The sequence below is a fragment of the Cetorhinus maximus genome, chromosome 6 (genome assembly GCF_964194155.1).
Source record: "Cetorhinus maximus chromosome 6, sCetMax3.hap1.1, whole genome shotgun sequence".
Lineage (NCBI taxonomy): Eukaryota > Metazoa > Chordata > Chondrichthyes > Lamniformes > Cetorhinidae > Cetorhinus > Cetorhinus maximus.
The window spans coordinates 63,830,021-63,851,634 of NC_135884.1; the positions used below are offsets into that span (position 1 = coordinate 63,830,021).

A 21,614-nucleotide genomic window follows, 5' to 3' on the forward strand; every position below is an offset into this window, starting at 1 on the left:
TAATACGTATATGACAGAAGTATGGAAACTGGAAGATATTGCTGAAGCAAAATGGAATAGGAACGGGAATAGGCCAGCCATCCTCTTGGGTCTTTTTCACCATTTAATTAGATTACTACCTCAACTCCATTTTATCCACCTCGGGTCCATATCCCTTAGCTAATAAAGATCTTGAGCGTTGCTGAAAAAGAGACTTTTCTTTTTGTCTTTTATTCATCAAGGTAATTCGCAAGAATACCAAATGTAAAAGGAATAACAATTTATTCTGTATGAGAAGAGACTGCTGATTGGTTGGCATGTGGACTTGCTAGTATAAGTTATTGTTCCCTTTACATGTGGTATTCCTGCTCGTTGTCCTGGTGAACACTTTGACAAAAAATGTATCCTTTTTTTTCCAGCAAAAATAAAGATCTGATTTCAGGTCTGAAAACTCCAATTGTCCCAGCACCCACAGCCTTTTACTACCCTTTGCGTACAAGATGCTTCCTTATTTCTTTCCTAAATATCTTAGTTAATGTACAGTACAAAAACAGAAAATTATGGAAATACTCAGCAGATTGGGCAGCACCTGAGGTAACATTTCAGGTGAATGACCTTTTCATCAGAACTGGAAGAAGTTAGAGCTTTTAAGCGACTACAGAAGCAGAGGAAGGGGGATGCAAACGATGAATGTCTGTGGTCAAGTGAAAGATAGCAACAATTAAATGACAAAGGTGTAATAATGCAGGGCAAAAGTAGGTGGTTATGGGGCAAGTAAAGAAACAAAGTTGGGCCTGAGAAGGTACAAATGGCGATAATAGAATCACTACCAACAGCTGCTGTTCAAACAACAGGGGGAGTGGTTGTGCTCTGAAATTACATAGAACACAGAAATAGGCTATTTTTTTTCTATTTTTTTATTTCATTCATGGGTTGTGGGCTTTGCTGGCTGGGCCAACGTTTATTGCTCATCCCTAATTTCCCTTGAGAAGGTGAGCTTCTTTCTTGAACCGCTGCAGCCCGTGTGGCGTAGGTTGCCACAGTGCTGTTAGGGAGGGCGATCCAGGATTTTGACCCAGCAGCAGTGAAGAAACGGTGATACAGTTCCAAGTCAGGATAGTGTGTGACTTGGAGGGGAACTTGTAGGTAATGGTGTTCCCATACATCTGCTGTCCTTGTCCTTCTAGTGGTAGAGGTCACAGGTTTGGAAGGTGCATGGAAGGAGGTTGTCTAACCAAAGTCGGATACAGGTTTAGCACTTCCCTACTTTTCAATTCTATCCATCTAGAAATAAACGCTAGTGCTTGATTTGATTTTTTTTTAATGGCCTTATTTAGCAACTTGAATACTGCTGGAAAAAAGACATGTTGCTGAAGCTTTTCATCTTGCACTCATCGGGACAAATGCAAGAATGCCAAATTTCAAACAGTTGCAACAATTTCTACTGTTGTGTATACTACGACTAGGGTACTACCACTGTGGTACTACTGCTTTATTGTAAATTATAATATAAATATCCATAAAAGGAAGAGATCAAGAACAGGTGCAATAATTCATGTATTTGGGAAGCATAATGTTTGCTGATGGAAGATGCAACAAAAAAGAACAAGGATAACAATGGGAAAGGCCATATTTGGTAAGAAGAGATGGTTGCTAACTGGAAAGTTGAGCAAACAACTCAAGAAGCAACTTGTAAAGAGCTCGATTTGGAGTATTGTTTTGTATGGATGTGCGAGTTGGACCTCATGGAAGGAGATGACCACTTGCTCAATAGCTTCTAAATGTGGGTGTGGAGGTCAATGGAAAGGATCAGCTGGACAGAAAAATTAACAAATGATGAAGTGCTGAGGGTGAATTAAGAAACAAAAAGAAATTTGCTGAACATAATTAGGAAAAGACTGAGACTGGGTAGGGCACACCTTAAGAGAAAATGGACAAGTAAGAGATGTTATGGAGGGAAGGTGTCAAGGAAAATAGAGGACGGAAGAGAATATCAACATTGGATGGCTTGAAAATTGAAGAAAGTTATTAAAAATGGCACAGGATAGAGACATGGGAAAGACTGAGCCTTCAGGCAGAGCACACATGTTGATGATGATGAATAATGCTTCTGCCAGCGCTGTCACGACTTTTTAAAAAGAAATGTTGAAATCAATGTTGAGTCCTATTGTGATGTGACAGGTGATATGTGCCAGGCGGACCAAACTTACAAGGGAAACTTGGCCACGCTATTGCAATGGTTTTGCAATTTGTATTTATTATGAGAAGATATGTGCACTGAATTCAGAAGTAATGAGTCCACTAACACCTTTAGTGATTTTAAAAATTAAATTAAGACATTTATTAACAAAGAGATTACAGTTAACATAAGATTACAGTTACTTGATATTATAACAAATCCCAAAATTCCTAATTAACCTGATTCCCAACTACACACCCTATTTAAGGCAGCAGTCCAAAATAGATTGTAGATTTAAATAAGCAATCCATCAAGGTTACCACAGCACCCACTCACACAGTGGAATCCCAAAGGCTTCCAACACAACTATTAGTTAATGGAGCAGCACTTCTTCAGAGTGGCGAGGGTTTATTCCAAGCCTGTGTGTCACGGTGTACCTTTCAAGATTTTACATGGCCACCAACCCATAGCCTTCCACCCTTCTTTATATATGTTTTTTCTCTATTTAATGTGTAAAACCCCATTGTTTTACGTGTCTTTGGAAATTTACTTTCCCCATAATATAAAATCTTTCATGTCAATATGGCCCTTTTTTCTTTTGGGGAAAAATAAACATAATAACCTTGAGATAAAAGCAAAAAACTGCAGATGCTGGAAATCCAAAACAAAAACAGAAACAGAAAAACCTGGAAAAACTCAGCAGGTCTGGCAGCATCGGTTCTGCTGAAGGGTCATGAGGACTCGAAACGTCAAATGTGCTCTTCTCCACCGATGCTGCCAGACCTGCTGAGTTTTTCCAGGTATTTCTGTTTCTGTTTTTGAACGTAATAACCTTGCCCTATTTATTTTGTTAGTTGTAAACATCCTATCATCCCTTTGAAAATCAGACAACTCCCTACTTATCTTAAGGTGTGAATGAAATTAACATTTTATCTACTGACCCTTATACTCTAGCTCACTCATTAACATTTCAAATACCTTTTTTACACCTAACCCTTTTGATAATTTCCACCTTGCAGCCTATCTGACTCGAATCCCATTAAATCAGTCACACACACAACCATTCCACACCTATAAGCATGCAATAAGCTTATGAAAAATTTGATAGCTTCATGATAGTCCAGAAGGCTGTAAAATTCCTAAGTGAACAATGAGGTTGTGTTCCTCGAGCTTCCATTGAGCTTACTTTGAACAATGTGGGAGGCCAAGGACAGAGAGGTTAAAGTGGGAATGGGATGGAGAATTGAAATGACAAACAACAGGAAACCCAGTATCACACTTGCGGACTGAATAGAGATTTTATGCAAAGAGATTGCCCAATCTGCACTTGGTCTCCCTAATGGAGAGCAGCGAATAAAAAGGATTACGTAGGGATACTGTATACTAAATTATATTAAGGTTTATGCATTCCAAATGATAAAGCCTGAGTAGGCTAATGGATCCCTAAGACCATAAGACATAGGAGCAGAAATTAGGCCATTCGGCCCATCGAGTCTGCTCCGCCATTCAATCATGGCTGATAAGTTTCTCAACCCCATTCTCCCTCCTTCTCCCCGTAACCTTTGATCCCCTTACCAATCAAGAACCTATCTATCTCGGTCTTAAATACACTCAATGACCTGGCCTCCACAGCCCTCTGTGGCAATGAATTCCATAGATTCACCACTCTCTGGCTAAAGAAGTTTCTCCTCATCTCTGTTCTAAAAGGTCTTCTCTTTACTCTGAGGCTGTGCCCTCGGGTCCTAGTCTCTCCTACTAATGGAAACATCTTCCCCACGTCCACTCTATCCAGGCCTTTCAGTATTCTGTAAGTTTCAATCAGATCCCCCCCTCATCCTTCTAAACTCCATCAAGAATAGACCCAGAGTCCTCAAACGTTCCTCATATGTTAAGCCTTTCATTCCTGGGATCGTTCTCATGAACCTCCTTTGGACCCTCTCCAGGGCCAGCACATCCTTCCTGAGATACTTGCTCACAATATTCTAAATGTGGTCTGACCAGAGCCTTATAAAGCCTCAGCAGTACATCCCTGCTTTTATATTCTAGTCCTCTCGAAATAAATGCCAACATTGCATTTGCCTTCCTAACTACCGACTCAACCTGCAAGTTAACCTTAAGAGAATCCTGGACTAGGACTCCCAAGTCCTTTTACACTCCAGATTTCTGAATTCTCACCCCATTTAGAAAATAGTCTATGCCTCTATTCTTCCTACCAAAGTGCATGACCTCACACTTCCCCACGTTGTATTCCATCTGCCACTTCTTTGCCCATTCTCCTAACCTGTCCAAATCCTTCTGCAACCTCCCCGCCTCCTCAATACTACCTGTCCCTCCACCTATCTTTGTGTCATCTGTAAACTTAGCCAGGATGCCCTCAGTTCCTTCATCTAGATCATTAATGTATGAAATGAAAAGTTGTGGTCCCAACACTGACCCCTGCGGAACTCCACTAGTCACCGGCCGCCATCTTGAAAAAGACCCCCTTATCCCCACTCTCTGCCTCCTACCAGACAGCCAATCTTCTATCCATGCTAGTACCTTGCCTCTAACACCATGGGCTCTTATCTTACTGAGCCCCCTGTGCGGCACCTTGTCAAAGGCCTTCTGGAAGTCCAAATAGATAACATCCATTGGCTCTCCTTTGTCTAACCTACTGATTACCTCCTCAAAGAATTCTAACAGATTTGTCAGGCATGACCTCCCCTTGATGAAACCATGCTGACTTTGCCCTATTTTTCCATGCACTTCCAAGTATTCTGAAATCTCATCCTTAATAATGGACTCTAAAATCTTATCAACAACCGAGGTCAGGCTAATCGGCCTGTAATTTCCTGACTTTTGCCTCACTCCCTTCTTAAACAGGGGCGTTACATTAGCGATTTTCCAGTCCTCTGGGACCCTCCCTGACTCCAGTGATTCTTGAAAGATCACCACTAACGCCTCCATTATCTCTTCAGCTATCTCCTTCAGAACTCTGGGGTGTAATCCATCTGGCCCAGGTGATTTATCCACCTTCAGACCTTTCAGTTTTCCTAGCACCTTCTCCTTGGTAATGGCCACCATACTCACCTCTGCCCCCCCGACTCTCTTGAACTTTGGGGATGTTATTCGTGTCTTCCACCATGAAGACTGACACAAAGTATCTATTCAGTTCCTCCGCCATTTCTTTGTTCCCCACTACTACTTCTCCAGCGTCATTTTCCAGCGGCCCAATGTCCACTTGTGCCTCTCTCTTACCCTTTATATATCTAAAACCACTCTTCCAACTTCTTTTATATTACTGGCTAGTTTACCCTCATATTTAATCTTCTCCCTCCTTATTTTTTTAGTTGTCCTCTGATCCATCAGAAGGTACTCTGTGCTGTGTTCACATGATATTATATTAACCTTATAATCTCCTGTTCCTGTCATATTCCTTGTCACTGAAGTATGTGTTTGCATGTTGTAAGGCTACAACAACTATTTTGAGTGTGCTGTCTCTGCATCCTACTTAGTGGAAATCTTGCATAATTTCCATTGTGAAATTTGCCACTGCTGAATTTAATTGTTAGTCCTTTGCTATGCTATCTCTTCTAGGGCAAAAATAATGAGTACCTTGTGTCCTAAAACTACGCTCAAGGGAAAATGGTGTTTTATTAGTTGAAAATCCCAAGTTGTAAATTGTGCTTCATTCGTAACCTCAGAAGATCCCAATTGCAGGCATTTCCCACATCTGCAGTAATCGTTTGAATTATTTACTTCTTTGTCTTTAACGTTTATAACGCCTTTTTGTTTTGACATCAGATTGGTTTGTTCATTCAATTACAAGTCGACTATCTGAAGCCGGAATTCTGAACCTTTTTGCTTATGTGGACCCCACTCCACAATTATAAAATTTCCACAGACTCCCTGTGAAACAACACAACTGCTTTTTGAGTTGCTTCTGTCACATAGTAAAAGTCAGTTGCAAAAAGTACGTACATAGCAAGATTCCACAACAGAAAATAAGATGGATCACCATAAACGACGTGCATCAAAATTCCAGGCTCATTTATTTTTTTTTAAAATACTTTTGTGGTCACCTGCACCATGTGTGGTTGATGCTCCGGGTCTTGGGACCATAAGCTCCTGGCAACTGTGAGGAGTTTGATCAGCCTCCTCAGTTTCCTAAACAGCTGCTGCGGACAAGCAGTACCCACTTAGAGCGAAAGGTGAAGTCAGCCAAACTTCACTGGCATTCATTGATTATTTATTGATCCATTACCCCTCATCTAAACTCATCAACCTGTTCCTCCACTTTCCCAACTATGGACAGGAGGGTGCATGCTACATGGCTTGCTGGGAAATGAACCCACTGGCAACTGTCACTGGTGGGAGGAGAGGGAGCAAGATCTGTGTCCTCTCTCCACCGTCAGCGGCTGTGGGACCACATTGACTCAATCTTGCATTAGTACACTAAACTCCTTTTGAAGGTGAGTTTTTTTTTAAAAAAGGCCTATTTTGAGGTCTAACTTTTAGTAATAACCTGCTTATTGACTCTCAGTTTGGGTTCTGCTAAGGCCAGTGAGTTCCTGACCTCATTACAGCCTTGTTCCAAACATGGACAAAAGAGCTGAACTGCAGAGGAGGGTTGAGAGTGACTGCCCTTGACATTAAGGCAGCATTTGACCGAGTGTGGCATCATGGAGCCCTAGCAAAACTGTAGTCAGTGGGAATCAGGGGGAAAACTCTCCGGTGGCTGGAGACATACCTAGCACAAAGGAAGATGGTTGTGGCTGTTGAAGGTTAATTATCTCAGTTCCAGGACATCACTGCAGGAGTTCCTCAGGGTAGTGTCCTCGGCCCAGCCATCTTCAGCTGTTTCATCAATGACCCTCCTTCCATCATAAGATTAGAAGTGGGGATGTTTGCTGATGATTGCAGAATGTTCAGCACCATTCACGACTCTTCAGAAGCAGTCCATGTCCAAATTCAGCAAGACCTGGACAATATCGAGCCTTGGCCTGGCAAGTGACAAGTAACATTCATGTCACACAAGTGCCAAGCAATGACCAACTCCAACAAGAGAGAATCTAACCATCACCCTTTTACACTCAATGGCATTACCATCACTGAACCCCCCACTATCAGCATTCTGGGGGTTACCATTGACCAGAAACTGAACTAGACTAGTCATATAAATACTGTGGCTACAAGAGCAGGTCAGAGACTAGGAATCCTGCAACGAGTAGCTCACCTCCTGACTCCCCAAAGCTTGTCCACTATCTACAAGGCACAAGTCAGGAGTGTGATGGAATACACTCCACTTCCCTGGATAAGTGCAGCTCCAACAACACTCGAAGCTCAGCACCATCCAAGTCAAAGCAGCCCACTTGATTGGCACCCCATCCACAAACATTCACTCCCTCTACCACCGACGCACAGTGTTAGCAATGTGTATCATCTACAGGATGCACTGCAGGAACTTCCAAACCCACAACTGCTACCATCTAGAAGGACAACGGCAGCAGACAGATGGGAACGCCACCACCTGGAAGTTCCCCTCCAAACCACTCACCAACCTGACTTGGAAATATATCGCTGTTCCTTCACTGTAGCTGGGTCAAATCCTGGAACTCCCTTCCTAACAGCACTGTGGGTGTACCTACACCACATGGACTGCAGCGTTTTAAGATGGCAGCTCACCACCACCTTCAAGGGTAATTAAGGATGGGCAATAAATGCTAGCCTAGCCAGCACCACCACACCCCATGAATGAATTTAAAAATCAATGGGGAACTACTGTCATCGCTCATGATCAGCCTCACACTTTTTTTGTTGACCCTGATTGCAAAATATGGTTTTAAAAAAATATTTCATACTTTCCCACTTTCTGGCTCAGTGCCTGTTTCTCCTACACCTAATTGTGAATTTCCTTACGGGTGGGCTCAGTCTGTTCTCTATTTGTCCACATTCAGCAAGAAAAATAAAAACCTGCATTTATATTGCAGCTGTTATGACCTTGGGACACCCTAAAGCACTTTACAACCAATTAATTACTTTTGAGATGTTTTAACTGTCATAATACAAGAAACCAGGCAGCCAATTTGTGCATCAGTGTCACAATAATAAAGCCAGAGCACTTCTTCCTTTCCCTGTTTCCTGTCCTGTGGCTGTACAGGCCTGAGCAGCATGGAAGCATTTATGGCAGCTGTTTACTCGTCACTACGGTGTCTTTAGATAACCATCGCCTGAAAAGATTCCTCCTTGTTTCAGAGTGGAAGCATTCCCCTCGTCGCTGTCAACATTGGAACTGTTATTAGGACCAGTGCTGTCATAAAACAGAGCAAGTATTGCAGGCCAATTTTTTTTTACAGGATTTACTAACGTACATTATATTTCAGTGGTCTACAGTGATGTAATTAAAACACCTCAAGCACACCTCAAGTCAACTATCATTTTATCTAAGCCATCAGAAATTTAATCATTGTAGTGGCTAAATCGCTTGCCTTGAATTTGGTCATCTGCTTTATTGGCAGATAACCCAGGTTACAACTGCTGCGTCACTAGAATTAACCCCATCAGAAGCCCGCATCACCTTGTGGAGAGACCGGCTTGGCAGTCTCGAACAACCCCCAGCGATGGAAATACTACCGGATGAAAGCCTTCCCCCAGGAGCTAATTGCAACTGGGCAACTTGGAAGTGCCTTAACAGACTTAGGACTGGTGTAGGTCGTTCAAAGGTGTCACTAAGCAAATGGGGATATACAACCAGACCGACAACTTGTGAATGTGGAACTGAGCCACATACTATGCAACATCTCCTGCAATGCCTATCGCTAGAGGAACCCTGCACTGTTGCAGATCTTGCCAAATTCAACAACAAGGCGCAAAAATGTGTCCAGTTCTGGCTGGGCCATGTATAGACTGTCCGTGGACACGATAAGAAGACTAGAATTAGACCCATGAGCTAAAAGTCCAGCATGGTTGAGTAAGCGACATACTATAAGATAGTAGAAATCTGAAATAAAAAGAAGATTCTGGAAATACTCAGGCCAGGCAGCATCTGTGGGGAGAGAAACAGAGTTAACGTTTCAGGTCGACGACTCCTGTCAAAACTAGGAAAAGTTAGAAATGTAATTGGTTTTAAACAAGGGGATGAGGATGCAAAAGGGACAAAAGGGAAGATCTCTGATGGAGAGATGAAATGACAAAAAAGGATCAGTAGTGCGAGACCATCGAGAATGATAAAGAGACAAGTGGAGAAATAAATGTGTCTAGAGGAGATGTGAATGGCAGATGTATGAACAGCTGCAGCCTGAAAGCAGAAGAAAAGAATAACGAGATTAAAACCAAAACCAGCAAAGAAAAAAGAAACAAAATTGAGGAAGAGGTGATGGTCTGAAATGGTTGAATTCAATGTTGAGCCTAGAAGGCAGGTGCAGTTCCTCGAGCTTCATTGCAACACTGCAGGAGGCCAAGGGCAGAGTGGCAGGAAGGTGGAGAGTTTAATTGATAGGTGACCAGAAACTCAGGAACCTACTTGTGGACTGAATGATGGTGCTTCGCAAAGCGGTCACCCAAGCTTAATTTGGTGTCTCCGATATAGAGCAAGCCTGCATTGTCAGCAGTGAATAAGCTCATTTAAATTAAATGAAGTAAATGTGAACTGCTGTTTTACTTGGCAGGTCTGATTGGACCTTGGATGGTAAGAAGATAGGTGGCAAAAGGACAAGGGTTGCATCTCCTACATATGCATGAAAAGGTGCTGTGGGAAGGGGAAGGATGCTGGGGCGATTGAGAGGTGGATGAGGTGTCATGGAGAGAACTGTCCTTTGAGAGCCAAAAGGAGAAGAGAGGGGGGAGATGTTTGATAGTGGTGTAACACTGGAGTTGGCTGAAATGCCGGAGAATGAAGGCAGATGGAATGGAAGGTGAGGATAAGAGGAACCCTATCATGTTTCGAGGGTCCACTTACCCCATCCAGTCAAACCTCCTGCAAAATTATTCTAGCTCATAACTAACTATAAATTGACGTGTTCAAAAAAATGGGGGAAAAAGAAAACTTTGTTTTAATGCACTTATGATTTTTCATTCTCTGGATGTTTGCAGCACTATCCAGGAGATTAAACTTTGAATTCTTGGAGGCTACAGGACAATCCTGGAAGGTTAGTGACCCAAGGGTCACTCCCAGCACAATCTCCATCTCATCTTAGAGTCCATGTTTGTGACATGGAGAGTTCTTGTTGATGGCTGTTCTGCTTGACCGGTTCTGTAGAGTGCACATAGCACATAACTGCTTCCATGCTACTCAGGACTTTTAAGCCACAAGGGAGAAAGAAAGGAGAGTGTTGCGGCTTTATGTGCATAAGCCTTGTCTATGAAATCCAAAATATTTGAACCACTCTGCATGGGAGACAGAACTTGTAAACAAACAGAAAGGAGGAATGCCAAGTGGCGGGGGTTCCCGCATTCCACTCATCGACTAAAACCTTTAGGTAGTGCAGTGATGAAGCTGCTGCTGAACTGTCAAGTATGTCTGATGTAGATCAAAGACTGGAATACTTTTGCAGCCTGCACTCTTTCAGAGCTTTGCAGTCTTGATATGTTTAGCATTTTGTTAGCACAAGAATGCTAGACATTTGACTGCACAATGTGTGAGGAGTAGCTGGGACTTCATAGGGTAAAACCAGTGCTCTGCCCTCCTGGTGAGAAATGGCACTCCAAGAGAGTCGGGCCAGAGAGACTGCTACAACACTATTGCCCTGATACGTAGACCATTCTCCTTTGAAGTCTACATGCCCCAGAACTACTGAATTTGGCTTTTTTTCCTAGTTAGATTCAGAACCTTAGTACACAATGTAGACTGATGCATTAATGCAGTATTGAAGAGGTACTGCAGAGTTTGTTGATTGTGCTGCCGTTCAAATGGGATGTTGAATTATACACCTGTTTGCATGGGCATGAAATCCCATTCTCCTATTCAAAGTGCAGGGAGTTTGTCCTGATCAGTACTCCGCCCTGAAAACTTATCCCTACTCAAGGTCAAAACAAGATGGCAGCCAATCGGATTTAGTGGTACTAATAGTAGTTACGTTTGATGCCAGTGATATTTTTCTTCTAGGTACAGAGCCTCGAGGTGCATGTAGAATTTTCTTATATTATAGCATTGCTTCTGAAGGCATGAGTAGAATAGAAGTAATGTGTTAAGTTAGTAGAGCAATGGAAATGAAGTCAAATCTGTTGACCGTCTTGTTAAACAGGCAATGTCCTCACTTTTACAATAAATAATTCCTGTATTTTTATGTGTAACCTATGAAATTCTTCAATTATTTTAATTGTTTGGAGACTAAATGCACATAAGTTTCGACCATGGCTCTGTGGTAGGCTAGCCACTATATAAATGCAAGCCTTTCTTTCTACTTCTAAACAGTATAAGAATATTTGTTTATTGAAGCAATCCGCATGATTAATTACTTTTTTATAAAGTAACCATTCAAAAACATTCCTCCTATGTTCCTGAATTTATTTATTACCTTTCCTTCAGACCACGCCCCCGCCACCCCACTTGGTTTCTTTATCATCTAGTCATCTTTCGAAACCCCCCGTGCCCCCCTGCAGTGGACTACAATGGATTGTGAATTCTTCTTGTCACATTCCAGACAAGCTCAAGTCTTCCCAAACCATTGCATCCTAATACTTTTTCAAAATGTAATTTTGATGGGGCTGAAATATTTATAAAGTATTTTTCTTGTTTCTGAGTTGGGGACAAGCTTTTGCTGAAGTATTCCATACTCATTATACACAGAACGCAGACAGTCAACACCTTCATCCTAATACCCTGGGTTGGATTCAAACTTGGATCAGCAATGTCCAGAGAGTGACCTGTGCTACCCAATCTAGATCAAATTAGACAAGTGTTATAATGCAAGCACCCAGCTAGTTGCAGCAAATTCTACCTTCAGAAACAGTAAAGAAGAAAACTTAAGAAAAAGGAGTAGGCCATCCACCATTCAATAAGATCATGGTTGATTTGATTGTGGCCTGAACTCCACTTTCCTGCCTGCTTCCCCATTACCCTTTGACTTCCACATAGCTAAAAAATCTGTATAACTCAGCCTTGAATATTTTCAATGACCCAGCCTCCAGTGCTCTCAAGGATAGAGAATGTCTAAGATTAACAACCCTCTGAGAAAATAATGTTTTCCTTATCTCCATCTTAAATGGGAGACTCCTTATTTTGAAATTGTGCCCCCTAGTTCTAGATTTCCCCTATGAGGAGAAACTTCCTCTGAGCAACTAACCTGTCAGGCCCCCCCTCAGAATTTTATGTTTCGATAAGATCACCTCTTGTTCTTCTAAACTCCAATGAGGTCTGTGCGCCATTTGCATCTAACTGAAGAGTGTAGCAAATACCTCTTCCTACAGAAAAACAAGAAAATAGAAGTGCACAAAAATGTCTGATATTTTCTTGGCATTCTTAAGCAGGCTTTGGTAGATTTTGAGACTGACCAATGTAACTGTGCTGCAGGATTCTAAACCCAAGGTGGCTTCTTGTCTCATTCTAGGTTGCAGCAGCTCCATGGTGGCTCCCTGTTAAAGGAGCCAGTTGGAAACATCCTGAAGGTCCTGATTCCAACATTACTAAGAGGTAACCCTTGAAGCAAAAAGTGTTCCTTTAATCTGAAATATTGCTTTTTCATCAGGTATTGAAAATATAGTGCAACTTGGAAAAAGGGAAATGCTTAGAGATTTTTAGGTTGTACTTTTGATTCACCAAGGCCTTTTACCCTTCCCCTTTGGATTCCACCCCACCCTCTTCTCTGTCCCAGGAAATGATAGTTCCTAGGGTTACCTTTTCTGCTTAGTTCTCAAGTTTATGAAAATTAGAGCCAAGTCAGGTCTGTTAAGTTGGCAGGAAAACAAAGTTCAATGTCAGTTTTCAAACAATGTAACATTTGTTTTCAATCAAAATATTCTGCCCTGCAAAAAGCATTCAGCTGGGCACCTAGTGGCTGTGGAAAAACTATAAAGAAAGTGTTCTCTTAAAATCAGGGTGGTATCAGATATACTTAGATAAGAGCACAACCCACGTTTGACAGGCCTGATGCATCATTTGCACCATTCACACTTCTGGTGAAGAGGGGATTGAGCATGAAGTCGAAAATGGTTAAATGATTTAACAAATTGTGGCTTTTGCACCATCCTGAGCTAGGAATTCTGTGTGTTTGTGTTTTATAAATTTTTTGTTTAAAAAATCACATGGAGTATCACCAGGAGTCCTGCGGTATGCACAAGAATAGGAATGTGCATTAGAAAATAAATTTTTTGGATAGGCAATTTGAAACCACAGCAAGGGAATTGTTAAAAATCCAAAAGTTGCAGGGGCCACAAGGGGGTTGAAAATATATTTAAACCCTGCTAAATGCATAAAGAGCTTGCCAGGAGATTGTCCCGGAAACCGTGAATTCAGATAGGCACTTGGCAAATTTGTGTGGGGCATCTCATTTAATCATTGAGTGCTTTTTAAAATGAGTTACTGAAACAATGTATACTTTACAAGACCTGACTTCTGAAGTAATTTTCTGTCTGTCAGAAAAACTTGGCAGTGAGTCGAATGTATTTGCTCTTTCTGAGCCTTGTAAATCAGTGAGCCTTCTTGCCTGTTTAAATGTCATACTTCAATTGCAACTTCTTTGCATTGGGAGATGTTAGAACGTTGGGCTTTGATATCCACCCATTGTCAGCCAGTTGCTCCTTTTTTCCTGATTCTGCTTTGCCTGTGAATAAATTAGAAGCTTCTCATTAGCTTCAGAACCTTGACCTTTTTTTTAAAAAAAATCACAACTAATCCACAGAAACATCACAATCCTTAAAAGGATCTGCAGAAACAGCAAGTATTTGAGAACTACATTTTTTTTGTCTCAGCCATGTTTATAATAAGCTACAAAAATCTGCAAATGCTTGAGAGAACGCAAGGCATTCGTACAATTGAAGCCTTCAGCTGCCCTTGGCGTATGGCTGAATTATTGTAAACTGAGTGAAGCTGCACAGATTTCCATTGTTGATTGGAATAGAAAATCTGGACTGTCGCACAATTGTTTTTTTTCTGTGTTTGTCTTCATTTTTGGCCCCTTCGCCACTCATTTTCTGCTTAACTACAAGAAAATCGCAACAGGCTGACCACCAGCAATAAGTCCAGTTTCTTAATTTGGGTGATGCTACTTATGTAGGATACTACTCTGTGGGTTATTTATATCGTGTACCAAAACCTGCAGCGGCATATTTACACTTGGCTACAGTTGGATTCGGACTTTTTTTCTATTTCTGTCCATCCATCTTCCCATCTGTGGGCAGTAATAATTGTATGAAAATCTGCTGGCACCTTTTTTGCCTAGAGGTATGTTCCAACAATGGATGTACTGAGATCCATATGTATTGATGGCTGGTAAGCTGCAAACGCCGAGTTCTTCAAGATTAGTTTATCACCTGTAAAGAGAAAATGCACTTCAGTAAAGTCATCCTCACTATTTAATCATTCATTTTCCCTTTTGTTAATAATGGACATGCTACTGTTAATGCAATGGTTTTAGCCCTCTGTGCTCACTCGTAGAAATGTATTGAGTTGCCTTCATTCTTAAAATAAAGAAGGTTCTAGTGAAGTCACAGTTGCTGTGCAAAGCCTCCAATCCACGACATTGTTTTATGACCTAAATAGAAGCTAATGTCGCGCTTTAAAGCGCTTTAATTGTTTTGGTAGGATTTTCTGATAGATTAATCTAAGTGTTCTAAGATTTTGAGCCGTACAAAGCAAGGAGGGTCAACATTTGACCCTGGTCCTGTTTGGTTGACCCAAGCTAGGTGATGTCAGAAAGCCTTGATTGGCCTCTGGTATCTTTGGACTAAGAATGTGAAAGCTCATCCAGTGTTCCTATTTTAGAGCCACCAAATTCACATGTGTGAATGCTGTGTTACAATCCAATCTGATTCTGCTGTCTGAACCTCACCAGTTGAATAACTGCAGACACTGATGGTAATTTTAAGCATCCCCTCCCCTTCCCCCAAAAAAGAAACAAGTGGGTTGGGGTTGACAGAGATGTTTTTAAACAAATGTTTTTAATCTAATCCCAATACCGACCTGCCTACTTTTGGATTTAACAGAGGTGGGAGGCGAGAGCTCAGCCAACAATTAGTAAGGAAGATGAGAGTAGCCATTCTGGTAGGGCAAGTGCCTTTCCAGCACGACTTGTAGGCTAGGAAGAGCAGAAGTATTTCCCCCCAGGCCCACCAAGCTGACCTCGCTTACAATCAGACCTACTGACCCCCTGAGCCATTGCACCCTCCCCACCTGGCATTGGCTGTAGCAGTTTGACACAACTAAGTGACCTGCATGAGCCCTTTCTGACGGCATTTAAGAATCAACCGTGTTGCTATGGAACTAATCACATGTAGGCCAGAGTGAGTAACAGCAGCAGATTTCCTTCTGTAAAATACAGCAAGTGAATCAGCTGGGTCTTTACAATAATCTGCTAGCTTCATAGTTGCTTTTACTGAAGTCAGATTTTTATCTCAATCATCTTTTTAACCAAAGTTTTAAAAATCTCAATGGGATTCAAAAACACATTCTCTGGATTAGTCCAGAAATATAGTACCTGGTCTGAGGACCAGCCATTTAGCTGTGGAATGTTTGGTAGTAATGGCTCATGGTGATATACAGTAGTTGCAACTCATATTTGTTTGGAACACTGCATGAGGTTATCTGCAGTAATGTGTTTTGCTGTGTTTCGCTGTGTTTCAGGATGGATCACCCAGCTGTACATGTCTCTTGGAACAATGCAATGGCATACTGTACTTGGGCAAGGAAACGGCTGCCCACTGAAGCTGAATGGGAATATGCATGTAGAGGGGGACTTGAGAACAGGTAACAATAGAAGACTTACAAAAGCCCATACCAAATACATCTTTGCTAACTTGTTCTAAATTTACAGTCTGTAGTACAAAAAAGATTGAATAATGCCAATTTAATTCAAGCTAATTTTGGAAAACTTTATTATACCCAACATGATTCTGGAGATCCAGACAAACAGTTGAATGGAAAAGATGGGCCTTTTTTTTTGGTTTGAGACCTGTTAATTTACACTTGGTCAGCTACCTGAGCTCTCCAAGAGAAACATTAATCTCAACAAAACCTTTTCAAACCTCTCATCAAGCCAGGTCTGAAGACTTGAAACCATCATCTTTGCATTTCACAGGTGGTTTCCAATTTCTTGAGTTTAATGTCGGATAACATTGCTGAGGGAAATTAAGGATGAGTAATAAGTGCTGGCCTTGCCAGTGATTTTTCACATCCCATGAATGAATAATTTAAAACAAAAATGCAAGAAGCATGAAATATGGATGATGATAACTTCTCCCAATAGGGCACATACCAACTACACCATCGTAAGAGGCAAGTTATTTTAAGAACTGAAAGAGGGTTAAACTTTGTGGAGCTTCTCCCTGATTTTGAAAAAAAATAAGGTTTTTATTTAGCGTTGTATTCTATACACTATATGTATGATGAGTGGCAATCCACAGATGTCCAAGTAGTGCAGGGAATAACATGCTTCATGAGTTATTTGACTATTTACATTTATAAATTCCCACAGCCTGCAAACCTGTGCCTAACCAGATATTTATCCAGTAGTCTTTGAAGGAATGAACAGCCTTCACCACATTGGGTCAAAATCTGTTACATGTAGCTTCAGTTCTGTTGGGAGAAAGAATGTCTTCCAATCTGGGTTTTGTTCTTCTAATCCGCAGTCAGCGATCAAATTGAAGTATTCCGCCGTTTTGCTTTTTAGTGTTATTCGGCTATTTTCTACAATAATACAATTAGGGCATGCATTATTACACAAGAAACTGATACCAAAAGTATTTAATGTTTGCACATTGTCTTTCAAATACAATTATTATTTGTTGTTTGCTTACATGATGTAATCTTTATTTTGCAGCATGTTTGCACATCTTCAAGGTAGTGTGGGGTAGACAAGCAAGTAGGAAAAAAACTTGGATCCAGAAAGCACCCAGTGCCACTCGGTGCAACATTAAAATCTTTCTCCCATGTTAACAAGTCTAATAACAGTATCAGTTAACTGGAGAATACCCTCATGTTCAAAATCATGATCAAAGAAATTTACGGGCAAAACTGCCAGAATTCATTGATATATATGAAACCATTCCTGGCAAGGTGCACTAGACAGTTTGCAGCATCCTGTACCTCTAATACAGTACTGGGTAGGGTGTAGGTTTGAATTTCATTGTGATCATTGCAACTATGTAGTAATGAGTTAGTTGATTTTGTCTGAAACACCATTAGGAATGCTATGATTGGCCATAGTGCCCTGGGCTCAGTTGGAGTGCGTGTGCATGTACAATTATATGAAGAAGACGACAATGCATCTTGGTCCATCTATCAAGAAAACCCAGGAACCACTCATTGCTGCATCTATTTTATTTCTTCAATTGTCCCAACATTTCTCCCTCCGTTCCTACTTGGAAATCCATTGAGAGTGTTTATCAACCTCCTGTGTGAATTTAAAACTCACTGACATCAGTCCTAACTTCGCCTTTTACTAATCTTGCTCTATTTTTGTCAGAATAACATGCTGCTCCCTAGGTGAAATAGCCTGCAGACAATAACTTACTCCAGTGCATTAGGGTCAGGTTAAGATATTAAGGGTTTTCAGAACCTGTGGAATTATATTCCAGTGTGAACCGTATTCCCAACATGAGGGGTGAATATCATTGGCAGGAGAATTGTATGTGGTTATCAATTGATGTTACTCTTGCGGTACATAGGGTTAATTTATCAAACTGCAGTTGCATATTGACCTTGTGACAAATAAAGCAATGAAAGGTAAATCTGGCATACGGATTTCGCCTTTGATCGGGGAAAGCAGTACTTGAAAGTCCATGAGTTCAGAGCTGCACGTAGCACATTGTACTAAAAGCCTGTGTGGGGAAAGCAAACCAAGATTTTTTTTGATTTATTTACAGCAGAACAGACATATAATATGTATACACAAATAAAAAAGTGACTAACTGAACTAACTCCAAGTGTGATTTTAATCTGCAGTTTGCTAATGAACTCATTCTCTTTTATGTGCTTAATATGAATTTAATGAATAATGTTAAAAACTTCAAAAGCATCCCTTCTCCCCCTCCCCCATCTCTCTTTGTTTCCTTTATTATTAAAGATGATAGCTCTTTTTGCATTTTAAGTTATTTTTCTCTCAGCTGATGCTTTATAGCTGGCCTACAGCCAAGAAGAGTGTCTACTCACAAGCCCCTTCCACTGGGATAATCTGAAGCTGTGGCTGGGTTTGTGAGGTTCTTTCTTGTCTGTCTTACATAACTTCAACTTAATGCTCCCTTGCAATAGTTCCTCAATTACCCTTCCACCACGTGGCACTGCCCTCCATTTTTAGTCTAAATTTTTAAACAACTTATATTTGTATATAATGCTTTAACATAATAAAGCATTCCAAGGCATTTCACAGGAGTTTAAAAGCAAAATTAGACACTGAGCCAAACAATTGCTATGTTAGTACAGATGGCCAAAAGCTGGTCAAAGAGGTACATTTTCAGGACCGTAATATCATAAGAAATAGGAACAAGAATAGGCCATTTGGATTCTTAAACCTGCTGTGCCATTCAGTAATGTCATGGCTGATCTGAATGTGGTCTTAATTCCACTTTCATGTCTGCTGCCCCCCCCACCCTCCCACTCCCATTAACCCTTGACTCATTCTCCACTGACCTCTGTGGAAGAGAATTCCAAAGACTAACAATCCACTAAGAGAAGAAATTTATCCTTATCTCAGTCTTAAATGGAAGACCTCTTATTTTAAAACTGTACCACTGAGAGAAAGCATCATCTCAGCAGCTACCCTGTCAAGCACTTTCAAAATCTTCTCATTCTTCTAAACTCCAATGGGTATAGACCCAATCTTCCTTCAAGACAACCCCTTCCTCCCAGGAATCAGCCAAGCCCACCCTCTCAGAACAGTTTCCAATGCAAGTATATCCCTCCTTAAATAAGGTGACCAAAACTGTACACAGTACTGTAGGAGATTTTACCAATATCCTGTACAGATGTGGCAAGACTTCCCTACTTTTATACTCCATCCCTCTTGCAATAAAGGTTAACATGCCATTTGCCTTCCTAATTACTTGCTGTACCTGCGTTTGAACTTTTTATGATTCGACACCTAGACTCCTCTCTGCCCCAGCATTCTGCATTCTCTCTCCATTTCCATAATATTTAGCTTTTCTGTTCTGCCTACCAAAGTCCACAACCTCTCCTTTTCCTGCATTATATTCCATCTGCCACATTTTTGCCCACTTGCTTAACCTATCTATATCCCTTTTGTCATGAAGAGATTAATGTCTATATTGTTATTGAAAATTATTTTATAAAATAGAGTTTAGTGGTGTCTGTCTATGGGAATGTGTGTGTTGTGTGTCTGTGGGGTGTGTGTGTGTCTGTCTGTCTTCATTGGATTAAAGCCAGCTTGTCTGGGTGCTTTGATGTATAGAAAGAAGTAGGTTTGAAATGGTAGTTAGGTAAACAGTAAGGAAGTTAAAAAGGTTAAGTGTGCATTTGCATTTATTGAATAAAGCATTCAAGAGTGCGAGTAAAATCCTGCGCCTAGCTGGGAGATGCCAAGCAATGTGTTTATATTACTAATAAAATTAGCGGGATGAAAATGTTATTGTTAGGTAAAATTAAAAACCTAGGAATACAATGGGAAACTTACATTCAAAGGAAAGGCGAGGTATAAACAGAAAGGAGTTTGTGTGTGTGTAAGGCAGAGGCATTTAAGATCTAACCAGCCTGTACACCTGCAGCAGTGTCTGCATTTTGAATCAGTAAGGTCAAATGTGCTTTGCCTGGGGTCTCTTTAAATCTGAGTTTTACTGTTGCCTTAACAGGGATGTAACTGAGAGTCAGATTAATTAGGGGATTTTTGTAGTTATTATAGTCATTTTGTAGTCATATGTATGTGCTTACAATTTTTCTTGTATTAATAAATGTTTAATTTAGTTTTATAAAGAACCTCTTGAGACTCAGTGGTCTCATTACTACTGAATTCAAAGCCTGCATTTCGAAACATAGAAATTACAAAAATGGGTATGACAGTTGTTTCAAGTTTCCCTCTGGGATTTGAAAACTCAGCCCTTACCATTGACTGTCTCATAATACCTTTGCAGACTCTTTGCATCCTCCTCACAAGTCTCTTTCCTACCTATTTTTGTATTGTCAGCAAATTTTGCTACAACACAGTTGGTCCTTCATCCAAATTATTAATACAGGTTGTAAATAGTTGAGGCGCCAGCACTGAACCCTGTGGCACTCCGCTCATAGTTTGCCAACCTGAAAATGACCCATTTATCCCAACTTTGTTTCCTGTTGGTTAGCCAATTCTCTTATCCATGCTAATATATTGGTGAACTGCTGCTTCAGAGAACCAGCACAGACATAATGGGCCAAATGACCTCCTGTACTGTAACCATTCTATGATTCTATATCACCCCCAATATCGTGAGCTGTTAAATAAAAAGAGAAAATGCTGGAAAAACTCAGGTCTGGCAGCATCTGTGGAGAGATAAACAGAGTTAGCGTTTCAAGTCCATATGACTCTTCAGTTCTGAATTCCTCTTCAGCTCTGAAGAAGAGTCATACGGACTTGAAACGTTAACTCTGTTTCTCTCTCCACAGATGCTGCCAGACCTCCTGAGTTTTTCCAGCATTTTCTCTTTTTATTTCAGATTTCCAGCATCTGCAGTATTTTGCTTTTATTGTATCATGAGCTCTTACCTCGTTTAGTAACCTTTTATTTAGCACCTTATTGAATGTCTTTTGGAAATCCAAGGAGAGGCAAAGGGGTGGGGGATTTTAGGTATCTCTGTGACAGGAGTAGATTACAGATGGGGAGAGGTGAGGCTGTAGAGGGATTTGAAAACAAGGGTGATCATTTTAAAATGGAGGTATTACTTGATTGGGAGCCAATGTAGATCACTGAGTGCAGGGTGATGGCTGAACAAGACTTGATGAAAGTGAGGAGATGGGCAGCAGCGTGTTGGATGTCCTCAAGTGTATGGAGAGTATGTGGGACACCAGCCAGGTGTGGAGTGGAATGTCCAGAGGTAACAAATGCAAGAACGAGGGTTTCAGCAGCTGAGACAAGTCGGGTGATGTTACAGAGGTGGAAATAGGAGGCCTTAATGGTGATGTGAATGGCTCATAACTTCCAATCGCCAGGTTGTCGTACCTGGGAGGCACCTCAGGAGATGCACAGGGGCACTCCCCCCTCTACCCTTCCTCAAACTGGAAGTCCCCACGTAAGGATTGCACAGCAGTTGCCCAGAAAGTTCAAGCTTCCAATGGGCTACTACCCTGCACTGGGAACCATCCAATGCTCCAATTTACTGTCCTGTCTTACCAGAATAGATG

General features: G+C 41.1%; 1 protein-coding gene across 2 annotated transcripts in view; it reads left to right on the forward strand.

Moving 5' to 3' along the window:
- sumf1 (sulfatase modifying factor 1) overlaps positions 1-21,614 on the forward strand; it is a 140,654-nt gene that overhangs the window by 30,282 nt on the left and 88,758 nt on the right. For both annotated transcript variants that reach the window (XM_078543787.1, XM_078543786.1), the window contains exons 4-5: positions 12,685-12,767; positions 15,915-16,037. In XM_078543787.1, coding sequence (XP_078399913.1) covers positions 12,685-12,767; positions 15,915-16,037 — 206 coding nt within the window. The remainder of the gene's footprint in view (positions 1-12,684; positions 12,768-15,914; positions 16,038-21,614) is intronic.